Source organism: Anopheles coustani, chromosome 2, assembly GCF_943734705.1.
Source record: "Anopheles coustani chromosome 2, idAnoCousDA_361_x.2, whole genome shotgun sequence".
Lineage (NCBI taxonomy): Eukaryota > Metazoa > Arthropoda > Insecta > Diptera > Culicidae > Anopheles > Anopheles coustani.
In genome coordinates this window covers 65,254,895-65,278,432 of record NC_071289.1, presented here as the reverse complement: position 1 = coordinate 65,278,432, position 23,538 = coordinate 65,254,895, and the positions used below count along the sequence as shown (strand labels likewise).

Genomic DNA, 23,538 nt, shown 5'->3' with positions numbered 1-23,538 from the left:
ACGAGGAACTAAAATAATGGAGCCGTTTCCTAGTCAGTTTTGATTGTTTCGTCATGTTTGAAAAATAACCCTCACATGTTTGCTTTCGTCTCACGGACAGCCATTACAGGACCATTAACTAGGAATTATCCCATCATTGTCATATTTATAGAGGTATATTAAATTAAAAATACTCACCTTTGACCACAACGAACTAGATGGCGCGGTATTCCGTATGAAACCAAAACAATTTTTCTCCACCATTAACTGCCATAAACATAATAATGTTCATTAACCATTGGTGGTCGGAAGCATTGTTTCATTGCAAACAAGAGTATGAATTGCAGCTGTTCAAAATGTACTAAAAGCATAAATGAAAAAAAGAGCATTCCCGTTGCACCCGATTGAATTACTCCACATGAAACATCTATAACACCAGCAATCGATACTAAATAAAAACGCATCAAATATGTTTGCGCTTCTGCTCGGAAACCAACCCGGCGAAGCGTACGCAAAATCCATATCGTTTCATATCCGGTCAATTAAAATGCAGCGCACTTGTTGCGCACTCGACACTTTGAATGTGTGCAGTTTGCGGAATGCAATTGCATCGTTCGGTGATATTTGCTATTTCCCATTCAATTCCTGCCCCAACTCATTGACAGTATAATGAAGCGAGGCTTTCTACCGAGTAGGTAATTGTTAAACAATAGATAAATTCATTGGAAAAGATGGATGAAGCTGATGGAAACTAATTTATGCGCGTTAGCATAGTGGAAAAGTGTTTTGAATTTATTGACTGCCAATGTTTTTGTTTACAAAAAAGAATACTTCAACTTAATAAGCATCATAAGTACAGCTTATTAATTATATTCGTTTCATCGCCATATTTAATCACGAGCAAGTGAACCAATTGCTGGAAACGCTCTCCGTTACTCGTTGCCCGTACGGCGATTCCAACCGATTTTTGCTATTTAAACCGACAACAGCTATGTCGTAAAGCGGCATTCATGTACCATCACTACCACTAGGCTCTGTTGCTTCCGATTGCCCCGAAACGCCAACGCGTGTCTCGCCCCGTCAACGGTTCGCTTTGAAGCTGGCGCGTTGCATGTTCGTCGTAGGGCCATTCCGTTGGGTGTGTCCGGTGGAGGCGCCCGTCTGCGACTCCTCGCGACTAAAAATAGTAGCCAAATCCCTTCCTTCCCCCCTCCCGTGCGACACGGCTGAACCTTTTGTTTGACCTGCTGGCTGCCGCGATGTTGGATTTGACATTATAACCGGTTAGAAAATCGGCCTGCGGACCTGACGAAAAACGTGACGCTAGACCATTGGTTCACCGGTTTGCAATCGATTGAAGAGAAGCAGAGAGTGTGTATTTTGGCGTTGGTTCGTGCAAGGGTTGTTTGGTTTTGTGTTTACTTTTTCCTTTTCCAAGGGGTAAAGGGAAAACCGATCCGCGGTTCTCTCTCTCTCTAGATGCCGCCATTACTGTCGCTGTTAGAAGAAGCTCCCTTCCGACGGCCACGGTCAACCGGTGGATGCCTAAACCACTATAATTTGTGTGCGAGTGTGTTCGAGAGGCGCACCGTACATCGGATTACCGCCTTTCCCGACTGACTCATCACCGTTTCGTTGGCCCCCGGGGAATCTGTTTTCTTCATTTTCCGGTGTTCTTTGCCCACGCAAAAGTGTCTAAGTGTTGAAGGAAGAAGCGCCTTCGCCGGAAAATTCGAACACGGCTGCGAGAAGGGATCAGTGGATGATGGAAACGTTTTGGCAGCTCGCCCGAGGAAAACTGCTCCACCTTCCCTCCTCGTGGTAACTTTCTTGTGCTGTTTCGGTGGTATGTATTTCTAATCATTTATTCATTCGAACCGATTCGAAGCTGCTGTGGTGCACATACGGTACTTATACTAGCGACATGCGAGGTGTGATGCTCATGCAAGTGTGGGTCACAATTTTCCCAAGTGGCGGGGCATGATATCGGGGAGAGGATCTCAGTGCAGCATTCCACCACCACCACCGCCGTAGCTCGCCCGGTGCCGATTGCTGCGGAGGGACTGATGCAGCGTACTGCTGCCGGCCGTCCGTCCATTGTAGCTCGTTGTAGCGCCCGGCTCGTCGTAGATTTCCTGCTGCTGGTGAAAGTTTATTTTGATCTCCGACTTCTGCTTCTTGAGCCGCTTGCTCGGGTGCGGTGGCAGCGGCGGGGGCGGTGGCTCGTTCGGGTAGAACTCGAGCGAAGGTCGCGCGCGGTTTTCCATCTTCCAGGAGATGTACTGGAACTGGGTCGCCGGGACGACGGCCGAGACGTAACTTCGGCCACTCTCGATGCTCGTATCGGACACGCTGCGCTTGATGTTGGGCCTGGTTGGATGGTGCGCAGCGGATGGCCGGCAAAATAGAACGGAAGCCGGTTAGAGAAAGTAACGAAGGAACGAAAGGAAAGGTATCATGGATGGCTAAAATTAAATTTCATCAAATTGGATGAAGTGCAGAAAATCCATTTGCGAATAGTTTTCAGCCTCAAGGACGTTTCCGATTGGAGGCAGATTGAAAAGTTCTTAGAATGGAGTAACAGTCTTTAGTATAAATTGGAATTAATTCTCCTTTACTAATTGCTATTAACGAAGAGAAAGATTTTACCAAAAAGTACCAAATATTTATATTTAGAAATAACGCTTCTAACGGTTGATCAGTTCGGACAATAATACTGAAAAGTAAGTCTCAACTATCGGGTCTTGAAAACTGAATATATGAAAGATTGTAAGCTTGAAAAACTGTGTCAACTGTAAAAGGGCTAAATATGTAGAACAATGAGCTGCCTTTTCTAATCAATTGTCTCTTATCGATTTAGTAGCTTTATTCTATTTGATCTCAAATAAAATGATTTGAACTATCCTATTTCTTCTTGGTACGGTTTCTAAATTGAATATATTCAAGTAATGATAAACAAAAACAAGGAACTATTTAATGAAAAAATTGACAGAACGGTTATCGATTTCATGTTGGTATTTTAATTCTGCTATCAACAAATAATCATGAAACATCATTGTCAAAATATAGAAAAAAAAAGTTATTTGAGCGGAAAAAGAAATTAACAAACCTCTCAGGTGTAACCGGTTTCTTCGGGGGCATCGGTGACATGTACGTGTTCTTGATGGTGTTGTTCTCTAGCGGCAGCACGGACGTTTTGGAATCTGTAACGAAGGAAAGCCCTTGGTGGGATGGTTCGTTTTTAAATACACCGAGAACACCTTGCCCCAGCCTTCACCCCGCACTTACGATTGGTTTGGTAGAGGGCCAAACTTTTGAAGAAACAGTACGTCACCAGCACCCCGGTCAGCAGCGCGACCAAGATGGACGAGATGATAATGCTGATCATCATGATCTTCTGGTCCTCCACCAGCCAGGCCCGCTGCCCGTACACCGGGAGCAAGCGGTACGGCAGGCAGTTGAACGGGGACACCATCGTCTCGTGCAGGCTAAACGCGCAGAAGATGTAATTCTTGTCCGGCACGAGATTGCTGACGCGCATCTTCTGGCTACCGAGCGTCTGGCAGTGCGCACTGCTCTCGACGTTGGTGGAGAACACCGTCGACAGGGTGGAGGTGTCGGTGAACCACAGGACCGCACCGTACGTCGTCTTGTCGAAGAAGATCTCGACCGCACCCTCCTGCGCCTCGGAGATGGTGAACAGCTTCGAGCGGGTCGCCACGTTGAGCGCGATCGTACCGGCACCGACCAAGCGTGCCGAGTCGGCCTTCTCGGTGGTTATCTCCGAGATCAGTGGATTGGCCGTACTTTCGCACTGCAACTCGACGACATTCGGCTGGATGGTCGGGAGGGTTTGGGGCGTTGTTTCCGAGCTGGAAAACTCCGTCGTCGCGGAGTCTGTCGGTGATTCCGTCGAAGATTCCGCCGATGTTTCCGTCGTTTGTTCTTCCGTCGAGGGTGAACTTGAAGTTGTTTCCTCTGGTGTGATCCAATCTGACACTGTTGTATAGGGAGTCGTGGTCGTTTCTTCAGTGGAAGTTGTTCCGGTTTCTTCTGTCGTAGTATCAACACTCATGGTGGTTGTTTCCTGCGAGGTAGTGTCTGGCGTTTGGGTTGTTATTTCCAAAGTCGTTTCAGTGGAGACCATTGAGGATGAAGTTGTCGTGTAATCAGTTGGCTCATGCTTGCTTGTACGTTCTTCTGAGGTAATCTCCTCGGTGGTGGAATCATAGTTCGACGTTGTTTCACCATCTGTCGTGCTTGGCTCGCTTTCTGTAGTGTCCTCAGCAGGTGTCGATTCCGTAGTCATCTGCTCGCTTGTTGTGGTGAACGATGGTTCTGTCGTGCTCTGTGTCAACGATGGCTCCGTCGTATCAGATGACACAGTCGATGACTCAGTGGTAATCGAGGGCGCAACAGATGGTGTCGGTGTAGCACAAAGTGGAACATCGCTAATCAACAAACCGCTAAACTCGACCGGGCTGTCACACATCGGTTGATCCAACACGAAGCTGGTGGTGGTCAAAAGCTTCTGCAAATAGGCCAACTCACATCCGCACACCCATGGATTGTCTTTTAAGTACACCTTCCCGCCCATCAGCTGGAGGCTATCGAACGTCCCTTCCTCGATGACACTCAGCTCATTCCCGTTCAAGTATATCTGTTTGACGGTGTTGGCAATGTTCTCAAAAACGGTTCCACCGAGCGAAGTTATGTGCGAGCTACGCAAGTACAAGCTGGCCATTGCCGGTAGCTTCGCGAACGTGTTCTGCTGCAACTGATCCTCGAATCGGTTGTACTCCAGCGAGAGTATCTCGAGCCGATCGAGGGTCACTGAGCCGGTTAGATTTTTCGGGCTAATCCCGTCCAGGCTGCTCTCGACGGTTAGCCGCGTGAGGGAGTACTTCATCGGGCTCAACACGTACGGATCGATCTTCCGCAGGGGCAGATTCCGCAGGTTCAGCTCTTTCAAGCTTTGCAACCCCAGAAACACCGTCGTCGGGAGGTACTCGATTTTGAGTGACTGCAGCGTTAACACGGTCGTACCGAAGAACCATCCCACGTCGAAGGTTTCCGGCTCGATGGCAACGACGTTGGAGTTCATCATCTGTAGCGACCCCACGTCGAGGTCAAGGTCCAACTGTAACCAGTTTGGCTTTAGTACACTATCCTCTATGTACAGCGATACCACGTTCAGATTAAACGATGCACAAGAGTTGGTCTGATGGTGATAAATGGGAAAATGGAAGTCTTTTCTGGAAATTCTCTGCATTGTAATCCTTCACGAACCTTCGACTACCAACAAACACACCATGTCCACTTACCTTGGCCAGCTCGTACACTTCGACCGATATATTAATCACATCTATATCGGTGCACTCAATAGCACACTCGGAAGTAAGCTTACACTTTCCAACTTCCTCGTCCATCCTGGCCCCGAGCAGTGGATAAACTTTGCCAGGCATTTCGGTCGAAGCCGTTACGCTACCACTAAACGCAGGAAAAACAAGGGAAAAGGGGAAAATAGTTTCAATTTGCGGTTGAAGCCAGCGCCAGAAACTTCCGAACAATTAACTATCCTTCCAGACCAAGCCGAGCGCTTCGATACCTACTCGTTGTCGACGTGCTTGAAAATGTCCGCCAACACCAGGCACATCATCACGGAGAAGCAAGTCACGCAGAACAGAACCGCCAGGCAGCCGTTTCGATTCCGTTTCCAATCGAGCGATGGATAGCAGCTGATGAGAGGACAAAATGAAATCAACTCCAGTGAGCGGAGGTGAAAAATTAAACAAATCTAATTTGCTACCTCTTCCCGGGACTGCTGCGTTGCTGCTGCTGCTGCGGCCGATTGCTGCTGGTGATCGTGAGCCTCCCCTTCATCCCGAGCATAGTTCCCGCGTTGCACAATTTCCTGTCGCTGCTGAAATGCAACTTCAGAACGAGCTGCGTCCATTCCAGGCGCTTCACTTCCGGGCGCCAAATTATCACTGCCATCGCCTGCTGGCTCGTTAACACTCACAACACACCCGCTATCGAGGTGTCCATAGTTACGGTGGTGGAAAATGGCAATGAAGCTGACGGGTCGGGGCCGGAGGGTGGAAAACGGGGGCTAATCGAATCAGACGAACTTGCATTGCAATCATGTTGGCAAATAGCCCTGTCGCGGCACACGGGTGAAAATACGGCCAACGATTCGCTATCGGAATGCCGTGTAACCCGTTCACCACCCCACTGTTCAGCCGTCTGATAACGCACTCGTTGCATCCTCCAACCCGACGGCGGGGTAGGTGTCTGTTTTGATATCGTAGCCGATATGACGATTCCTGTAGGTAAATACAAGCTATCGGGGCGGTTGGTATCCGCTGGAATTATCTTCGCGTGCGCTACGGTTGAGCGGCAAAGGTGAATCGGTCTGGACGGGCAGGAATTTCCCTTTGAGTATGTGTAATTTTCCCGCCGCGCGCCGACTCCCGATGGCAAGGGTGGGTAAGTGAACGCAATTTTCCGCCCGTTTACAGGACGATGTGGCCGATAGCACTGGTGATACGGAAATTATCATTATAGGGCCATTTTGTTTAACACGCTCTCTTCAACTGCGTCAATTCGTCACGAAGTAATTGGATACGGTGTAGGGTGAAATAGCAAAACGATCAATAAATGACTTATTTTCTCAGTGGGGCCGCATATCCGGTATGAAAATGTAAAACGATACTTTTAAAAACAACGAGCCGAACCCGGAATGCGAATCGGTTTGAAATGTGCTGTAAATTGCATAACAAAAGGCGCAAGCTTTGAACCGGTTTAAGTTAGTGTTCGAAGTCGATAGTAATTGGATTCAATTGAATGTTTGTTGCTATTAAACAAATAGGGAAAGGGTTTTATTTGTTGTATAAGACAGCAATATCAGATTAAAATAATATTTAAAAGATGTCACAAAATCAGGTTACATGAATAACAATAATAAAGCATAACAGATATGATTATAAACTATTTAAAATCGCTATTCAATCAGCTTGAATTGAAAATTAAAAATTAATTAATTACAGACATTAATAGATCGTATCACGGTAATCTGATGAGAGTGACGTGATAAGTACAGTCAACGAAGGCGCGTGCCACGAGCAAACGTTCAAAGGGTAAATGGCAGTATGTGACACGCATTCCTGTATCGAGTGCTGCTCGCCTTCCTCGTCTCGGCACACTTATGCGGCGAGCGACGACAATGGGCATGATGTCCCTACTGTTTGCTGCACTTACCCGAAACCCGAGACAAACAGTCAAAGTGCATGCTATTTTGCAGTGCAACGACTATGGCGATTGATCAACTGCATAGCCGGGTGGTCGGTTTGATCAATCAAGAAAAAATTAAAATAGAGCGCAACCCATAAGCTCGCAACCGATTGTAATCATTTCGGGTTCGGCCAGGTGGGATAGCACATCAACAAAAAGGGCTTGAGGCTGCCACTTTCACGGTCAGTTCTGCAGCAGTGATTCCTGTGATTGTACTACTGAGATCCTATTGGAGCAGCGTGAAACTTAACTCCCAAGCAATATGGAGGGCAAAGAATTGAGCAAGGATCAGCTTAAGAGTATGTCTATTAATCCTTTTTGAAATATTTCCGTGAGCAACGAGGAACACAGCGTACTATTTTAATATTTTCCCGATACTTTTAGTCTTGAAGGATGCGTTCACGGCGTTCGATATCGAGAAGAAGGGAAGCATCTCGGTGGAGGTGATTGGAACGATCCTGGAACTGCTAGACTACAGCATGTCCGAGGAAGAGCTGAAGGAAGTGATGGAGGAGTACGATGTGGATGAGTCGGGTGAGATTGATTTTGAGGAGTTCATCGATCTGGCCTCGAACTACGTGGAACCGGAGGAGGACTACGACGTACTGCGGGCGGAACTCCGTGAAGTTTTCATGATGTACGACAAAGATGGTAAGATCCAGGAAATCCCTTTGGTTGTGGCTTCAAAGTTTGACTACATGCTGAAATTTTGCACCCTGCAGGTAAGGGCTTCATCCCGGTCGAAACTTTCAAGCAAATCCTGCGTGAACTCGATGGAGCTGTCCCGGAGAACGAGCTAGACGATATCATTGATGAGATTGATGCGGACAGTTCGAAAACGGTTGACTTTGAGGGTAAATATTGGCCATGAGATGAGAGTGGCAACACATTCACTACATTCAATAAAGCAGTGATTGTCCTGGCAAAAAGGGAATTCATTATGTTTCTCATCTTTTCTCCCTTTCGTTGCAGAGTTCATGGAAGTTATGACAGGTGAAGAAGCCTCATAAAACACAACCCGTTGACGGACGGATACGGAAAAATGGTAATTATGGTAGCAGATCTGATACAGAGCGTCCACAACGTCGCAGCAGTGCCATCCTGTGCCGTTGCAAATTGTTGTGCGCTCCTGTTGCATCTGTCTCTGCCATAACGTAGCCTTTCCCCCCACCCGTTTCATCGTTTCACCATCGTGTTCGTGCAGAGTATTGTGTCATTTGCATTTCATGTGTCTACCGTCTGGCTGGTGTGTCCAATGTCCTTCGAAGCTCTCGTGTACGTCCTTTGTAAGCCAGTGTCTGTGTTGCCACTTGCCATGTTACATGCCACAACCCGTCGTGTGCGTTGTACGGTCTATTTTGCATGCGCTTGTTATACGAATCCGTGCACATGATACGAGCTTGTCCACTTTCATGTGCCACGTTGAAATTGTTGATGCGCTGAGGGCACCCTTGAGAATTCTCTTTTTCCAGCAGGAACTAATTAAAAGCATCGACCAGTTACTTGCCAGTTGGTTACTTTAGGCAACCCGCAAAAGGACGGTTGACAGTCGGGACGGGAAGTCACAATCATCCGTCATGAAGGATCCGGTTGAATTTGCGGTTTACGGCGAAGGCTCATTGTTCACTCATGCATCGTTTTGCAACAAATGGTTACAGAAATCGTTCGATTCCTTTACAGGTCCAAAGGACGAGTAATGATGTTGATGGACATTCACATAATGGTATGGACCATTCTACGAACGGAACCGTACCGTAACCTTGGGTGAGAAGATGGATTTATTTTTGCGGTAATCAAACGTCTATCTCGTCTTGTCAACTATGGAAAACGATTGCTTACAACACCACATACACGCACACACTTACACGCACAAATACTGACAAGCACACGTACACTGTTTAGTGCATTTAAGTGCAAATGCATCTTAACACTAAGTAACACAGTACTCTTAACAGAAACATTGTTTTTATTCTTTTATAACCATTCCGACAGGAAGGCAATCGATTAATAAAAAAATGAAATGTTACAAAAACATGAACTTGAGTCTATTTTCTTAACCAGTCGAGTATCAGTTAGATTGAGAAAATATAGCTAAACTAGCTAAACTGATAATGTGCGAAATAAATTTATCAAGGACTAAGTAGAGTTTGTCAAAAAGTAAATCGAGCCAAGGAAAACGCGCTACTGTGGTATCTCTAAGCTGGAAACTAAATTTTTAGTAGTTTTAGTTACTATTAACGATAAAATCATGAACATTTCAGACCTGTGTTACTTTTCGTTTTACAATGGAAATTGAACGGCCAGAAATGACCCCGCACAAAGAACAGGAGCACCGGTGGACAGATTGACAAGGCCTGGAATCCATACAAAAAAAAAACCTTTCCTTAGCTCATTTTAATTTTTGACATACTTTAATTCAAATAACTCTTTGATATTACTCGTTCCAGGGTCATGTGGATTGATTTTGCTTGCCTTATTATGAATTCTTGTACTTAGTAATAGTTGATATAGAATAATTTTACTTACGACTTTTAATCATCCTTTTAAAATTAAAAATAGAAACCACAGATGCGATTGATTTTTAGTGTTGGCATATTGCCAAAAACGAAATAGAAAACAAAATGTGATCATCGCTAGTGTTCGGCCGTTTGCATACCCAAAGGCGCTTTTTTCTCATAGGAGAAGGATGAGTGAAATTCAAGGATACAGTTGGTCCCCGCAGTATGCTATACTCGATATACACGAATTCGCAATACGCAATTTTTTACAACTGACAGCTCATAGCGTTGCTTGAGCTCTGATTAGTAAATTTTACTTTGTTTTGGTAGGATGAAGTTTTTAATATGCACTTTTTAACAGAGATATAATGATACAATAAAATAAATTGATCACTTATAAGTGATTTGGATAGAAGATATGTTAAATAAGCGGTCCCCTCTTAGTGTCAACTCTTCAATATGAGGTATAAACGATATGGCAGGGGAAATCCGCAATACGCGAAAATTCGATATACGCTATTGCGTTCGGTCCCAAACATTCGCGTACTGCGGGGACCAACTGTACTGTGTTTTAAGTAGTGTTTTAAGAAAACCCTTTATCGTGGACTGTAGTTTCATTTTGAATTCTAAGAATCATCTTCTGCATTGCGTACTCATTTTGTTTGTGCTGCGTAAGATAGCGTACACGTTTGTCCCAGGAGAAAACTTCGAGCAACGTTCGAATAACTTTATTCGGTACGCATTTTATCGCAGACTGCAGTGCGCCCATCTTCTAACTAACTGTTCGCGGATTAAAGTCGATACTACAATGTGACACAAAAGATGCATCAACCGCTTAGATTCGCGAATGCGAACTATTTTCACCTCGGGCACAATCGATTGAAGAAGAGACACGTAGCACACCGGACAAAGTAGCAAATCGAATCAAACTGCTAGATAGCGCCGAAAATAGAGCACAACCCATAAGTTTTTGATGGCAATCGATTGTAATGGCGGCAGGATCAATTGGTTAACAAAAAGGACCCGATGTCTCAACGGTCACGGTCAGTTGTGCGATAGAACCGGGAGACTGTGCGGTTAGATTCCTTTTTGATTGGCGATCAACGTACTAGCGAAATCAAAATGAACAAAACCGAGCTGAGCAAGGATCAAACCAAGAGTAAGTTTATCGATCTTCTGTTTCGGGGAAACCGTGCCAGAATGTTAACGTTCCATCCCGGTGTGTCTCTCACGAGCAGTCCTGAGGGAAGCGTTCACGGCGTTCGACATCGAGAAGAAGGGATGCATCTCGATGGAGGTCGTCGGCACCATTCTGGATTTGCTCGGCTACAGCATGTCCGACGATGAGCTGAAGGAAATCATCGAAGAGTACGACATCGACGAATCGGGCCAGATCGAATGGGAGGAGTTTATCGAGCTGGCCTCGAACTACGTCGAACCGGAAGAGGACTACGATGCGCTGCGGGCGGAACTACGTGAAGTTTTCATGATGTACGACAAAGCCGGTAAGAGAACCGTAATTTATGGTTAGACAACTTGAATCAGTTTCAAAACTATTCACCAACTTTTGCACACGTGCGTCTCGCTCCACAAGGCACGGGATTTATCCCGCTGGAGGTGTTCAAGCAGATCCTGCGCGAGCTGGACGGTGCGGTCCCGGAGAACGAGCTCGACGATATCATAGATGAGATTGATGCGGACGGTTCCGGAACGGTTGACTTTGAGGGTAAATATTGGACGAACGGTGACATCGTGACTTCCTGCGGTAGAACACTTCCCTTTGCAGTGGAAATAATTGGCGCTCCTTTTTCACATTCCCATTGCAGAGTTCATGGAGGTTATGACGGGTGAATAAGACAACTTTGTGACAGCCGCTCGTCACCTCGGACAACAGGACTCTTGTGTCAACCGGAAGCAGAAAAGTGGTAATTATGGTGATGGATCCGATACGAGGAGGACGAAATCGTTTTCACAGCGCATCTGCTCGGGACATCGTTGTTGCATGCATCGTGTCGCCAGCAGTTGATGTGTCATTTCCATCCCATTCAAGAGTCTCATATCCCGGCGTGACCAAGTGCTGAAGCTTCCGTTTCAACGACTAGCGTGCCGTAGTGCAATGAAATTTCAGGGGAGCTGGGTCCACTTCATCTCTGCAACGTTACGCTTGAATACTGAATTGTTCCATTGCTGCAGGCTTAATCCCGTTCACTCTCTTACCCGCAGGGGCCACTTGGCAACTCGACTGAACATTGGACACCGGCCCTCGACCGACTATGCTTCCTGTTCCTGGTGCATCGCGGGTTTAATACAAATAAGAATTTTTAATATTGCGTTCAGGCAATAATTTTAAAGGAAACATACAAAGATACACACAATCTTTAAAGTAAACATAAACACACACCTTACACATAAACAAGTAAAACAACAAACTTACTAACAAACTCTTATGTACATAACACATTAAAGACTTGACACAATAATGGGATGTTTAAAAAACAACAACTAGGATAATGTTAAAATTGGAGAAGAAACTCTAAGTAAAATAATTATGTACTAAAATATACCAATAAAAACTACGTCTCCCATGTTTTAAAGGTGGAAAAATATTCATCAGCACATATAAATTTCTCAAACCACAAATCAAAAAGATATACACGACACAGCTGTTGGCTTCCGAATCGAATCGGGGAAATGTCTTTATTTTAGCATCGCATTAGCAATTCTCATCATCTGCACCAATATGACATGACAGTACATCGTTCGCTCTTTTCATACGCATTTCAAGCACGCGCTGTTTTGGAAAATTCATCCCAACCTTTCTACCATTCTTTCCTGCCTTCTTGCCGCGGTCCTTCCCTCAACAGTTATCACTTCCTTCGCTCGAAGGCATTCGGTTGCTTTTTTTTCTTGCTTCCGTTCTCTTGTTTTCCCGCGCAAGCCGCCAGATGTTTCACGCTGCTCGCTGCCTTTCTTTCTTTTCCTACCGGCAAATACAAATATAACTCCATTTTCATCGCCCCTTGCATCTCCTGTAGCTAGATACCGGGAGACACAGCCGCCTGAGGGCCGCCCCTGGCCTGGATGGTGTTTCATGTTTTTCCGCTGGGAAAAACTGACCTTCGGTTGTCGGGCTAGCTTACGCTACTATTCTTGCGGCTGTACTTTATCCGAATGGTCTACCGCTTCCCAGTTGTTTGGCTACATTTGCTGGGCTTTGTGGACACACTGGCGGAGGTGCACACGCTACTGTACGACAGAGGTGATATCTATTGCATGACGTGGTGCGGTTGCATCTAAACATTTAGCGGAACTGTTCGTTCCAGCGTTACCTTCTTTCTATGCTACAGTTGTTGTGTTGTTTGTTGTTGACTATGTTCTGTTTTTTTTATCTATTTTTTCTCACTGCTAGAAGCTATTCATGCTTGATTCTATTTGATGCGTTTTGCCATTCGTAACTGTTTGTTTTTTGTTTCCTTCTCATGTACAAGTTTGAAGTAAATTGTAGAGTGTTTTGTGGAATCACCATCAATTATGATATATGTATCGTTCCAACGTAGTTTCTGGTAAAGACAAGCGTTCTTGTGATCGTGGGAAACGTTTCATTAACAACAACAAGCATTTGCATTTGTTTGTAAATAAACGAACGATTAGAGTATTGTTTGTTTGTTTGTTTTGTGTGTTTGATATAGTAGTATCAATTTGGTATTTTTTTAATGTTTACACCATTTTCGTTTTCCAACTGCTCTCAACATATCTTCGCTGCGCTCCTTATATGCTATGATGATTTTCTTTTTTGTTTTCTCACACAGATAATTTTTAAAGAATTTTCATTTTAAATGCCTCCCACCGGAGCGACACAGTAGAACGGGGTTTGTAGTTTGTTGTTACACACAGTGCTTATTACATCTCATGTTAGCTGCCGCTGCGTTGCGAGCAACAAGTACACCGATAGAATGATTGAAATTACAATTTGCGAGCAGAAAATGCCTTCTGCCATCGGATCGTTCGCATTGGATGGAACCATGATGATGGGGTGAGACTGGCGGTTAATAAACACGCAAACGCACATCTAATCGTAGAACCGTGTGTGTATGTGTTTGTATGTATTGTAAGAAAAGAGTTACTGCTACTGCTGTGCACCCGCATCGTGGGGTTTTGTTTTTCTTTCCTCCCCACCCGGTAATTGATAATGTATAAACGGATATTGCAAAAGTTTCCAAACATCCCGATTCAAAGGGGTGAAAATTGAAAAATACGTTCACATATATGCCTACCCGCAATCGCAAAAGGGAAACATTTACGGTGAATATGCATGCAAAGGGAGACTTTTAAATTGACAAACGGTGTTGCAAAAGTCAAAGATTACCGTCATTGGATGACGAATGATCTAAAGCGCGGTGTGGATAGAGCCACTTCTCTGGAGAAAAATGAAACTTTAAAAGCAAGTAGAGTGCAAAACACTCAATCCGGAATGTTATGTTTGCCAAAAGCTGATGATCCCCATCCGGGTGAACCATTTCCATCCCATTCAATCCGAAAGACTCACTCGCGTGAGACAATATTTCTTTTTCCCGCCCCACCCTGGTTGTACTCCTGCCACGGACAAGGAAGTATGAAAATATATGTATGTGTATATATCTAGTGCGTCTCTGTGAAAGTTTTGCCTGTGTATACAAATGTTATATTAATGTAAATTTCGGTTCATCCTTCACCGTTCGTAGGTCGTTCGCTTCGTAGAAGCGCCAACACCACTTGCTTACAGGCTAAAATGTTTAGTATATATGTGGAATAATATTTCTTTCTCGTCCTTCCCCTTTCCCGTTCACACACCGAGGTGAAAAATAATTCAACCCCTTTCGGGACGAGGTCCGATCATTTTGGACACGTCCCATACACTACCATTGCATTCAGTGTTGGTCGCTTGCTGAAAGTGAACATATCCTCCAGTCACTTTCCAGAATCTTTATATTATTATGCATATATCAAGCACATGCTTAGTTTTTCCCCACTTTTCCTGCCGGTGGTAGGAAAGTGGTTCCACGGGTTGCGGGGGTTTTAACAACGCATCGTATGCAACTGACTGAGCGAAACTGGTGAAGGCAATACGAGTGATATGTGACTGTGTGAGAACATTGCTCAAGCTATTCCATCCAGAGTTGGGAAATGACATTAATTGTAGAATTTTTCTCGTTATGAGTAGAATGATCAGTTTTGCATCGATTTTGCATTGCGCGCTAATTGTGCACCTTTAACTATTTACTTACAATTACAGTTCTATTTTGCTGTTTCTCAATGCCTATTGCCGACGTTGCCTAGATGGTTTGGGTACATTTGTGGGTTTTCACCTTCTCATCGGGGGGACTCCTAACGCTTAAAGACGTACACCAGGATGTCGTTGCCAAATAGGGCCAAAACGTAAACAATCGTGGTGGTTGAAGTGGTGTATACTTGCTGCTAGATGCTGCCTTAACTTCACTAATGATATGTGTTTGGATATGTTGGAGTTGGGCATGTAAACTTTTGCTTTCTCTACCCGCAAAAAGGCTGGAATTTGGGTTGGGATGCGTTTTTCTTTGAAAATCCATAGCTTCTAGAGAGTGTAACAGGGATATATGTTTGCCTGATTTTTCACCTCCCGACAGTCGCACACGCCACGGGAATGCACAAACCGAGGAAACCGGTAGGCATGCCCGCGTGCGGCGTGTGAGTGATATGTTACGATCGGTTAATTTTATCTAGATCCTTACCATCGCCCTCCAGGGGACGGCAAAGGCAAGCGAACCGAATGATTGATATACATTCCTTATGTTTCGTGCAATACACTAACACCGTCGTTTGCTCGCGTTCCGCTATCTCGATGACAATTGGGTGGAAGAAGGAACTCAAGTGTGATTCATGCATGGGACAAAACGGAACTGGTACTGTTTCCTTCCGTACTTTTGGTTTTTTTTTGTTGCTTGGGTTCACGATATGTTGAGATTTTGGAAGAAACCATGCTTGATTGTTGCGAGTGCGACCAACGAAGTCAACACTCCAACGGGCGCGTGTATATGTATAAATGTATCAAAATGTAATAACATGATTGTTTCTTTTTTTTGTGAGGGGCTTTTCGCGCTATCGTCCTGTTGGTAAAAGACGCCTCGATCAGGGGAGCATTTTCTTTCTGTCACACATATTTGCCATTCTACTTGACCTCACAATGGAAAACGCTTATCTAAACCGGTATCTTATGCTATTCATATGCTTTTGTTTTGTGACACATTTTTCTCGATATGTTTTTGAATTTTTAATCTTCTTGTTTCATCAAACATAGACATCTAGAGTAAAGTAGTTTTAGTCAAGAATGGTCGTTTATACTGTGACCTTTGTGTTTTTTTTCTTTTATAATTCATTTGATATGTTTGAGTTTGTATCCTAGTTGGATAGCAGGGAAACGTTTAATAACTCTTCCGCCCTGCCTGTGCAATATATATCTTTTGCGTAACAATTTTCGCGTACAATACAGTGATATAGTTGTTCAAATGTCATTGTTGATATATCATATAATTTTAATGCAAATATAGTTGCTTTCAAGTGATATGTTTGGTTAGTTAAATCCGAATTCTGTGTTTGTAAATAACGTTTGCTTTTTTTGTTTTGCAGGTGCATCGAAACACGACACCGAAGAGAAAGCTTTTTCAAATATCATTTAATCGTTCTGTTTGCCTTGTATTTATGTGAGTGTGTTTGTGTATTATTGTAAATAGGATTAAATACATTCATCTTTGCGCCGTATAATGCCAGCGAACCCTTGGAAAAGGTGCGGCGGATATGTATCGATTAGCTGAGCCCCGTGGCTCCTATCCTACGCTACAGCCTAAACGTAAATCAAGGAGGAGTGCTCCAAGAGGCATGTAAATAAAACGTACCCCAAATGACCATTATGGGAGATGCGTTGGGAGATTGGATGAGAGGGGGAATTTCCAGGCACGAAACGAGGACTGCTGCACCTGACACTAGACAACGGTCCACGTTTCATTCGGAACCCGGAAATTCTTTTGCAAGGCCGTGTGCTGCACGAGCCATATAGTGACGAAAATGTGGTTCTTCACATCGCCAACTTTCCTGTTGTCTACCCGATGATTATGATGAATGGCTACGATGATGCGACTGTAGGCTACAGGTGATTTAATCTAATAGTTCCACAGGGGATTACCTAATGCAAAGCGAGAAATAGGTTTTTCCGCAACTAAAGCATCCTAACAGCGTTGCGAAAGCAAAAATAAACGGGGCAAATCATCCTACTATCATCCAGCGGGTGAAAAAAAAGAACACTTACAATGTTGTAACAACATAATGCTCTCCGTTTCTTGGAAGCTAACATCATTTTCCCTTTTCCGGAAGTTTCCTTCCTTCCGGAAGCGTTCCGGAAACGAATGTATAGTTTACTTCATTGAAAGACTTTTTGGTAATGTGATTCTTTTATGTTTTTTTTTGTTTTCTCCTCTATCGCTAACTTTTCCCTATCCCTCTCGCTCCGTTTTCGCGACAGTTAGTAAACTCCGGTCAATGAACTTCGTACCCCATGGCAGAAGGACACAGTAGGCGGTATGTTGTTTGCTTTCCGGCAAATCGTGGGATCGGAAGTGCGAAGCGAGCAAGTGGTTCGTCCATTTCGCATCTATGCCGAACAAAATAAGAAGCTCTGTGTGCTCCATTGTCTGAGTAGAGTAGCAGTATTTAGGGATGTCAAAGCATCCGGCACCTGCACGCTTCATCGATCCGAACCATCAAAAACCTCCCGGATGCGTCAAACCGGACATCGGAAATCAAAGCAAGCGTGGAAAATTAAAGTGACATTTGTATTTGTTCCGTTCCGTATGCCGAACATGCCCGTTTCCCAGCACAACCGATGGCCGTGTGCTTTTGTAGTCATGTCCTGTTTTCCTCCCCTAATTTTTTCCGTGCGTTTTTCTTAACGTTATTTCTTACCCTAGCGCTAGCTTCGCTAGCTCGAAGCCTCCGGTCTCAAACAACGGGCCTTCCTAGTGGCAACCTTCTAACCGGCGTGATGGTGTTGGAGTTCTTCTTTAGGTTTGGTCACAAACCAAACTTCCAACTCAACTCTCACTTCTTCTTCTTCTTCTTCCCACACCCTTTCGCTCGCCCTCCCTCACTCACCTCGTCCGCCACACTAGCGAAACCGGCCGTGGCCAATCAGTGCAGTTCCGGTCACGAACGACACCAGCGACGTCATGAGCGTCACCTTGCACGGCGCCCCGTTGCCACTGAGCGACGACGTGTGGTACTTCTTGCCGACGCAGTTCATCCGCTCCAGGGGCATGTTCTGGACGTAGTACTCGCGGTGCTCGTTCGGCATCGTGCACATCGGGCGCTTCTTCTGCGTCATCTCGTCGTCCCGGTTCTTCAGGTCGCGCAGCAGATTCGGGAACCAGACGAGCTCGCAGGAGCAAACGAGCGGATTATCTGCGAGCCGGAGAGTGCAGAAGAGAACGGTATAGAGAAAAAAAAGTATTCTATGAAATAGGAGCTTTATTGAATTTAACAAACTCTGTATCGAGTTCAACGGTGCGTTGTTCTTCCGCTCTAAATCCTTTGAAAAATAAGACTACTTTGCGGAATCTTTTAAATCACGGTGGGGATTAAAATTAAACCAACCGTTGGTAAAAACCCTTTTGAACATCATCGCGTGCTAGAGGTTCCTCTTTCGATAAAATGAAACAGTAATCGGATAGCCTTCTTCGATGGCGTGCTAAATAGCACGATGCCGATAATTTATATCGATCGGGAGCGAGGTCAAGTGAGGTTCCGTCGTTGGGAAAACATCCTGGCTGTTAAACCATCGACAACATGCAACCAAGAAAGGCCATCGAAGCCGACACACACACACACACAGAGCCATAAAAATCTAAATCAAAAACCGAATCAAAGGGAGGGAAAATAAATGGACCATTTCACTATCACGCATAGCCATATTTTTTCATTAGCGCTCTGTGAGCGGGCGAAGAAACCAGTCGGCGACACACTTGAGAAAATAAAAAACCTTTTACGAACCGGCACCACCGGTGACACAAAATGGAATTCACCCGAGACAAATGAAGAGAGATGGCCAATAGGGGGGCGAACCTAGACACACGCGCGTCCTAGGAGGACAATAAACGGGGCTCCGATTGATCTTCATTTATCTCGCCCCAACTGGGCGGCAGCTGGAGGAAACGTCCGAAACGGCCGACGGAAGGAAGACGACTTCATTTCCAATGCCATCAAAAAGCCCATTCCAACTACCCCATCCGGATGGGAATGGGTGTTTTTTTTTGCGCTTCGCTTCACCGAAACGTGCCTGTAAAACAATCGCAAGGGAACAAACTGGCCGTTCGACACCGTTGGTGAAGTTGATTGAGCTGTCCCCGGAAGTGGGACGATTTTCGAGCCTTCCTTAACGTTCCTCGCTGACCCCGTTTGAAAGGCGTGCGGAATGACAGCTTTTCACGCAACGATTGGTGTGTTTGGTGAGTTGGTGGACGGGTTGGAAGAATTCTTAAGCATTAGCCGCAAATTCGTTTGTTGAAGAGATTTTGTTTCAATATTCCTATTTGCAACTTTAAGTTATGCTCAATACATAAAGAATAAACAAAATGGAGCGCGAAATATTACTGGGTTGCCATAAAACCTTATCTTGTGTGGAAACTGAATAGGCACGGCTTTTAAGTACCGACTTCTGTAATTAGTACAAAAATGGTAATGGCTCAGCTTCACAGTCAAGCTCGAACAAGGCTTTGTCGCGCACAAACGCAAGCAGTACCTTTCAAATGTAATAAACCACAGACAAACCTCTGGCTGAGATAACGATTCCGTCGCTATTGTTGCTCCACTTCCCATTATCCTTAAAATCCCCAAAAGCGAACTCCATTTTCCCACACGTCCGGTTGTTTCGGAAGATAAACATAAATTAAAGACTCAGGGACTCGGTTCGGGGGCCGCGAGTATTCATTAAAAACCGTTATCTTTCCCCCCCCCTCGGGAGGAGTGTGGTAATTTAGAAGCGGTGGAACATTGTCCCGGAGTAACAAAAGAAACCCGGCATTGCTTTAGGGAGGATAACGATACCCACCATGGGTGCCTTTTTGGTCGGAGCGAAATGTAAATGTCTGGATGGCGTCAGTATTTCACCAGTTTTGGGGCGTAGACAGTGGAGTGGAGTATTGAGTGGAGTGTACGAAGATTACCACCGATTATGATTGCCGTATTCACTTACCCATAATATCAACGACACGCAGCGAGTCCATAATCGGCTCCATCACCTCCTCCGGAATGCGGGTCAGCTTGTTGTTCTGAATGCTGAGCGTCTCGAGGGAGTTAAGATTCTCGAATACGAGTGCCGGTAGGACCTTGATGCTGATAACGAGACAAACGGACGAAGCCACACAGAAATCATGAGAGGAAAGAATTGCCCGAATGGAAACCGCTCGAAACCCCAACAAACCGGGTCTATTAATTAATGTGAAACTTTTTCGCTCGTCTTTGATGGCAATCTGAAGGAGTCCGTCTTCGGTGGGAGTGTCCTTTAGTGATACGGTTAAAAGGAAAAGGGTTCGATGGGAGGCGTGATACTTACTCGTTTTTCTGAAGATTCAAAAAGGTGATCGAGTCCCCGAAGCCCACAAAAGCATCCTCACTAATAACGGAGATGTTGTTGGAGCGTAGATCCAGATGCCGCAGGCGGTGCAGGGGACGCAGGGCATCACTCGGAATGATGTGCAGGTTATTGTCCCCCAGGCGAAGATATTGAAGGTTTTCTGCGAACGAGCGAACGAGTCGTTAACGCCGCTTGGCCAAAAGTTTTCCGGACAGCCAACTTACCTTCCAGCCCCTCAAACGCCTCCTTCGCGATGTACGAGATGGAGTTGCCTTCGAGTTCGAGCGAGTTGAGCAGCGTGAGATGGAAGAACACCCGTGCCGGAACTTCCGTGAGCTGATTGTGCGCCAGAATCAGCGAATCAAGGTTCTCCAGCCCTGGGGGAATAAAGGCAAACAAAATCATCCGATTCATTAGAAAATCCCAGCTGTAAGACGATTCCCATTTAATCTCCGTTTCTTATCGCACACCAGGGAGGGTAGGGCCTCGGCCATCCTCCACCTTCTACTTGCCCCGTCTTACCTTCAAAGTCACCCTCCTTGATCGTCTTGATGCGATTCTCCTGAAGCTCCAGCTTCCGCAGATTGTCCAGCATCGAGAGCGCCTTCTGCGGCACGGCTGTGAGGTCATTTCCGCCAAGATTCAACCGCTTCAACTTCCTGTGGCAAAGAGAAGCACACGAGAACGGGGGTACACCATCAACGAATGGATTCCGAGTGGATATTTGAAACCCTTTCCAGTCTCCGGATTATCCCTTTATATCCTCCCGTACAGCGGTATCGCCGCAAGAGCCCAGGAATCATCTTCCAACGTGCATGCCTGCCCGGGGTACTTACTTATCCAGCCCACGGAACGCGTCCGGTTCGATGAGCGTCAGCTTGTTCTCGTAGATGGTGAGAATCTCCAGCGTGTCGAGACCCTCGAACGCCCGGTTGTGGATCTGCGAGATGCGGTTGTGGTTCAGGTTCAGGATCAGCAGGTAGTGTAGGTTCTTCAGGGCGCTCGTCGGTACGGTCATCAGTTGATTTTGGGACACATCGAGCTGGGTTAGACCGCGCCCTGCCAGCGATAGTTTTGCACCGGTTGCGATAGAGAAGCAAGAAGGAGAGACAGCTCGTTTAATTACAATGTTAATTGCAACTCGCGCACACACCCACACACACCAAGGGTTTTGATCGGACAACTTTCAAATTAGATTTTACCAACCCCGGTCCGCGTCGGTTTGATGATGGTGATTGTTTTGTGGCTCTTGCAACGGATACGCGGATCCTACCAAAATGTAACGGAGCATGAATACATATTCGTTTTACATTGTAACGAGCTTTTGATGCGTTCATTACGGAGCTTTTTGAGGCCATGAAGAGAGAAAAAAATGATTAGCAAGTAAATTGCTTTTGATCCTTTTTATCCTATTTTTATACATAAACGCTCGTGCTCGAGGTCATAAACGAAAATTTTCCTCATTATTCCTGCATGTTCATTTGACTCTTGCGGCCATTTTTATTTCGCTCAAAAACATTTACCGGTTGACCACGAAAACCATTCAACTTTATGACATGTTCGTGTTGCATATCTTCAAATTGTAATCAAAATTCGTGACAATATCATAAACTGTCCTTCCTTCTCATCTTTTTCATTTCCTAGAAAGTTCACGAAAACGTCTAATGAAAGTGTAGCTTTCCAGCCCCTATGTGTATGCCGCTTTATTCACAGACTTGTTATGGTCAATTTTGTTGTTAATACTTCATTAGCAAGTTTTTTTTTCTTTTACTTCGTCGCACGAGAACGAGAACTAAATAAAAGGAAAAAATAAAATCCACCCATCTTGGAGCACCATAAAACACTCCGTTGCTATGAATTTCCATTATCAGCGTCTATTGAGGCAGTAAACGTGTTTACGTCAGACAATCGTAATAATTTTATTGACCCGAAACAGACGCGCTCCTGGGACGTGGTCGCCGTCGCCGTCGTCGACGAACCATTTCGCGGAAAACCAAGAGACGCAACGAGGATAAGTAATTCCATCTCGCCATTCCGTCATTCGCTGAAGCGAACTAAAGTTCGATGTTGAAAGCTGCCCTCGACTCACGGCTTAATTACGAGTTCTTTGAGTCGTCGGTGCAAAGTAGAGCTGAAATATCGGCAGTCGTAAAACTTTAACAGCTTCCCGCACGCACCGGCCCGCCGGTCCGGGCCAAGATTGCTTCCATTGTCCCCGTGCTGGGGGACCCACGAAGCTGCAGTGACAATGAGCTGAAGGAAAAGAATAAGAGCGCCCTTACCCAAAGAGCTGAGCGACGTCTCCTCGATGGTGGCGAGACTGCTGTTGTGGATCGTTAGGTGCCGGATGTCGAGGGCCAGAAACACGAAGCCCTGCAGCTTGGGCAGGTTGTTGTGGCGCAGCTTCAGGTAGAAGATGATGGGACTCTTGCCCTTGAGCGCGCTCATCGCCTTGGTGATGTGCTGCACGTCGGTCGCCTCGCACAGGATGTCCAGCCCGTTCTTCTTCACCTGGCAGAGGCACGGGCTGATGTCGCTACCCGGCGGGCATGTTTGCGGCGAGTTCGATTGAGCCGTTACGAACGCGAGGTCCAGCACCGCCAGTGCCAGCCCGAGGAGCTTTATCCACGTCCATAGGGCATTCCGTGACGGCATCTTCGCCGCCGCCGTCTCTGTCACTACTGTTTTCTTCCTTCGTCTCAGCCTCGTTGCCTACGACTGCATCTGTTGTGGGGTGGAGAGGAGAAGAAAGGAGAAGGACCAGGAAAATACGATTAGTCACGGAAATGATTTCGCCGTTTTTCGCACGGTTCGGAATATTACGGATGTCAAGCAGTAAAGCCACGAGCCAAACGAGTACGCAAATCACAGCAAATCGACCGTCAATCATGATCTTTCAATCACTGCACAAGCTAAACCGACTCAATCCGCATTCCGGCAGTACGCACGGAAAACCTCGCATACATTAGGTGTGAATATTTCATATTCTTTGCATATCATTACGGGAAACTTTCCTGTGTCAAGGGAAATCGCCTGTTTCCAAGCGTCGTTGACTCGTTTCGACCGGGACCGGTGGCATGACGGATGGAAATTACGAATGGTTTGATGACTGGTGGGATTGTGGAGGTGGAA

At 45.6% G+C, this 23,538-nt stretch overlaps 4 protein-coding genes across 4 annotated transcripts; 2 read left to right on the top strand and 2 right to left on the bottom strand.

Annotated features, from left to right (window-relative positions):
* Window positions 1–1,979: 1,979 nt before the first annotated feature.
* On the bottom strand, window positions 1,980–5,862 carry LOC131263847 (leucine-rich repeat, immunoglobulin-like domain and transmembrane domain-containing protein 3). Its single transcript, XM_058266118.1, has 6 exons — window positions 5,789–5,862; window positions 5,592–5,717; window positions 5,304–5,469; window positions 3,268–5,200; window positions 3,089–3,182; window positions 1,980–2,349 (listed from the first exon to the last, which is right to left on the bottom strand). The coding sequence occupies exons 1-6, from the start codon at window positions 5,860–5,862 to the stop codon at window positions 1,980–1,982; spliced, it is 2,763 nt and encodes a 920-aa protein (XP_058122101.1).
* A 1,672-nt stretch (window positions 5,863–7,534) lies between these two features.
* LOC131263885 (troponin C, isoallergen Bla g 6.0101-like) lies at window positions 7,535–8,282 on the top strand. Its single transcript, XM_058266164.1, has 4 exons — window positions 7,535–7,571; window positions 7,657–7,923; window positions 7,995–8,126; window positions 8,245–8,282. Exons 1-4 carry the CDS (start codon window positions 7,535–7,537, stop codon window positions 8,280–8,282), a joined length of 474 nt encoding a protein of 157 aa, XP_058122147.1.
* Window positions 8,283–10,820: 2,538 nt separating this feature from the next.
* On the top strand, window positions 10,821–12,347 carry LOC131263881 (troponin C, isoallergen Bla g 6.0101-like). Its single transcript, XM_058266159.1, has 5 exons — window positions 10,821–10,929; window positions 11,009–11,275; window positions 11,365–11,496; window positions 11,597–11,695; window positions 11,994–12,347. Exons 1-4 carry the CDS (start codon window positions 10,893–10,895, stop codon window positions 11,623–11,625), a joined length of 465 nt encoding a protein of 154 aa, XP_058122142.1. The 5' UTR covers window positions 10,821–10,892; the 3' UTR covers window positions 11,626–11,695; window positions 11,994–12,347.
* An 85-nt stretch (window positions 12,348–12,432) lies between these two features.
* Window positions 12,433–23,061, bottom strand: LOC131263860 (protein slit). The gene is made up of 7 exons (XM_058266135.1): window positions 22,689–23,061; window positions 21,243–21,465; window positions 20,929–21,065; window positions 20,631–20,783; window positions 20,386–20,566; window positions 20,026–20,165; window positions 12,433–18,236 (listed from the first exon to the last, which is right to left on the bottom strand). The coding sequence occupies exons 1-7, from the start codon at window positions 23,059–23,061 to the stop codon at window positions 17,944–17,946; spliced, it is 1,500 nt and encodes a 499-aa protein (XP_058122118.1). The 3' UTR covers window positions 12,433–17,943.
* Window positions 23,062–23,538: the final 477 nt, after the last annotated feature.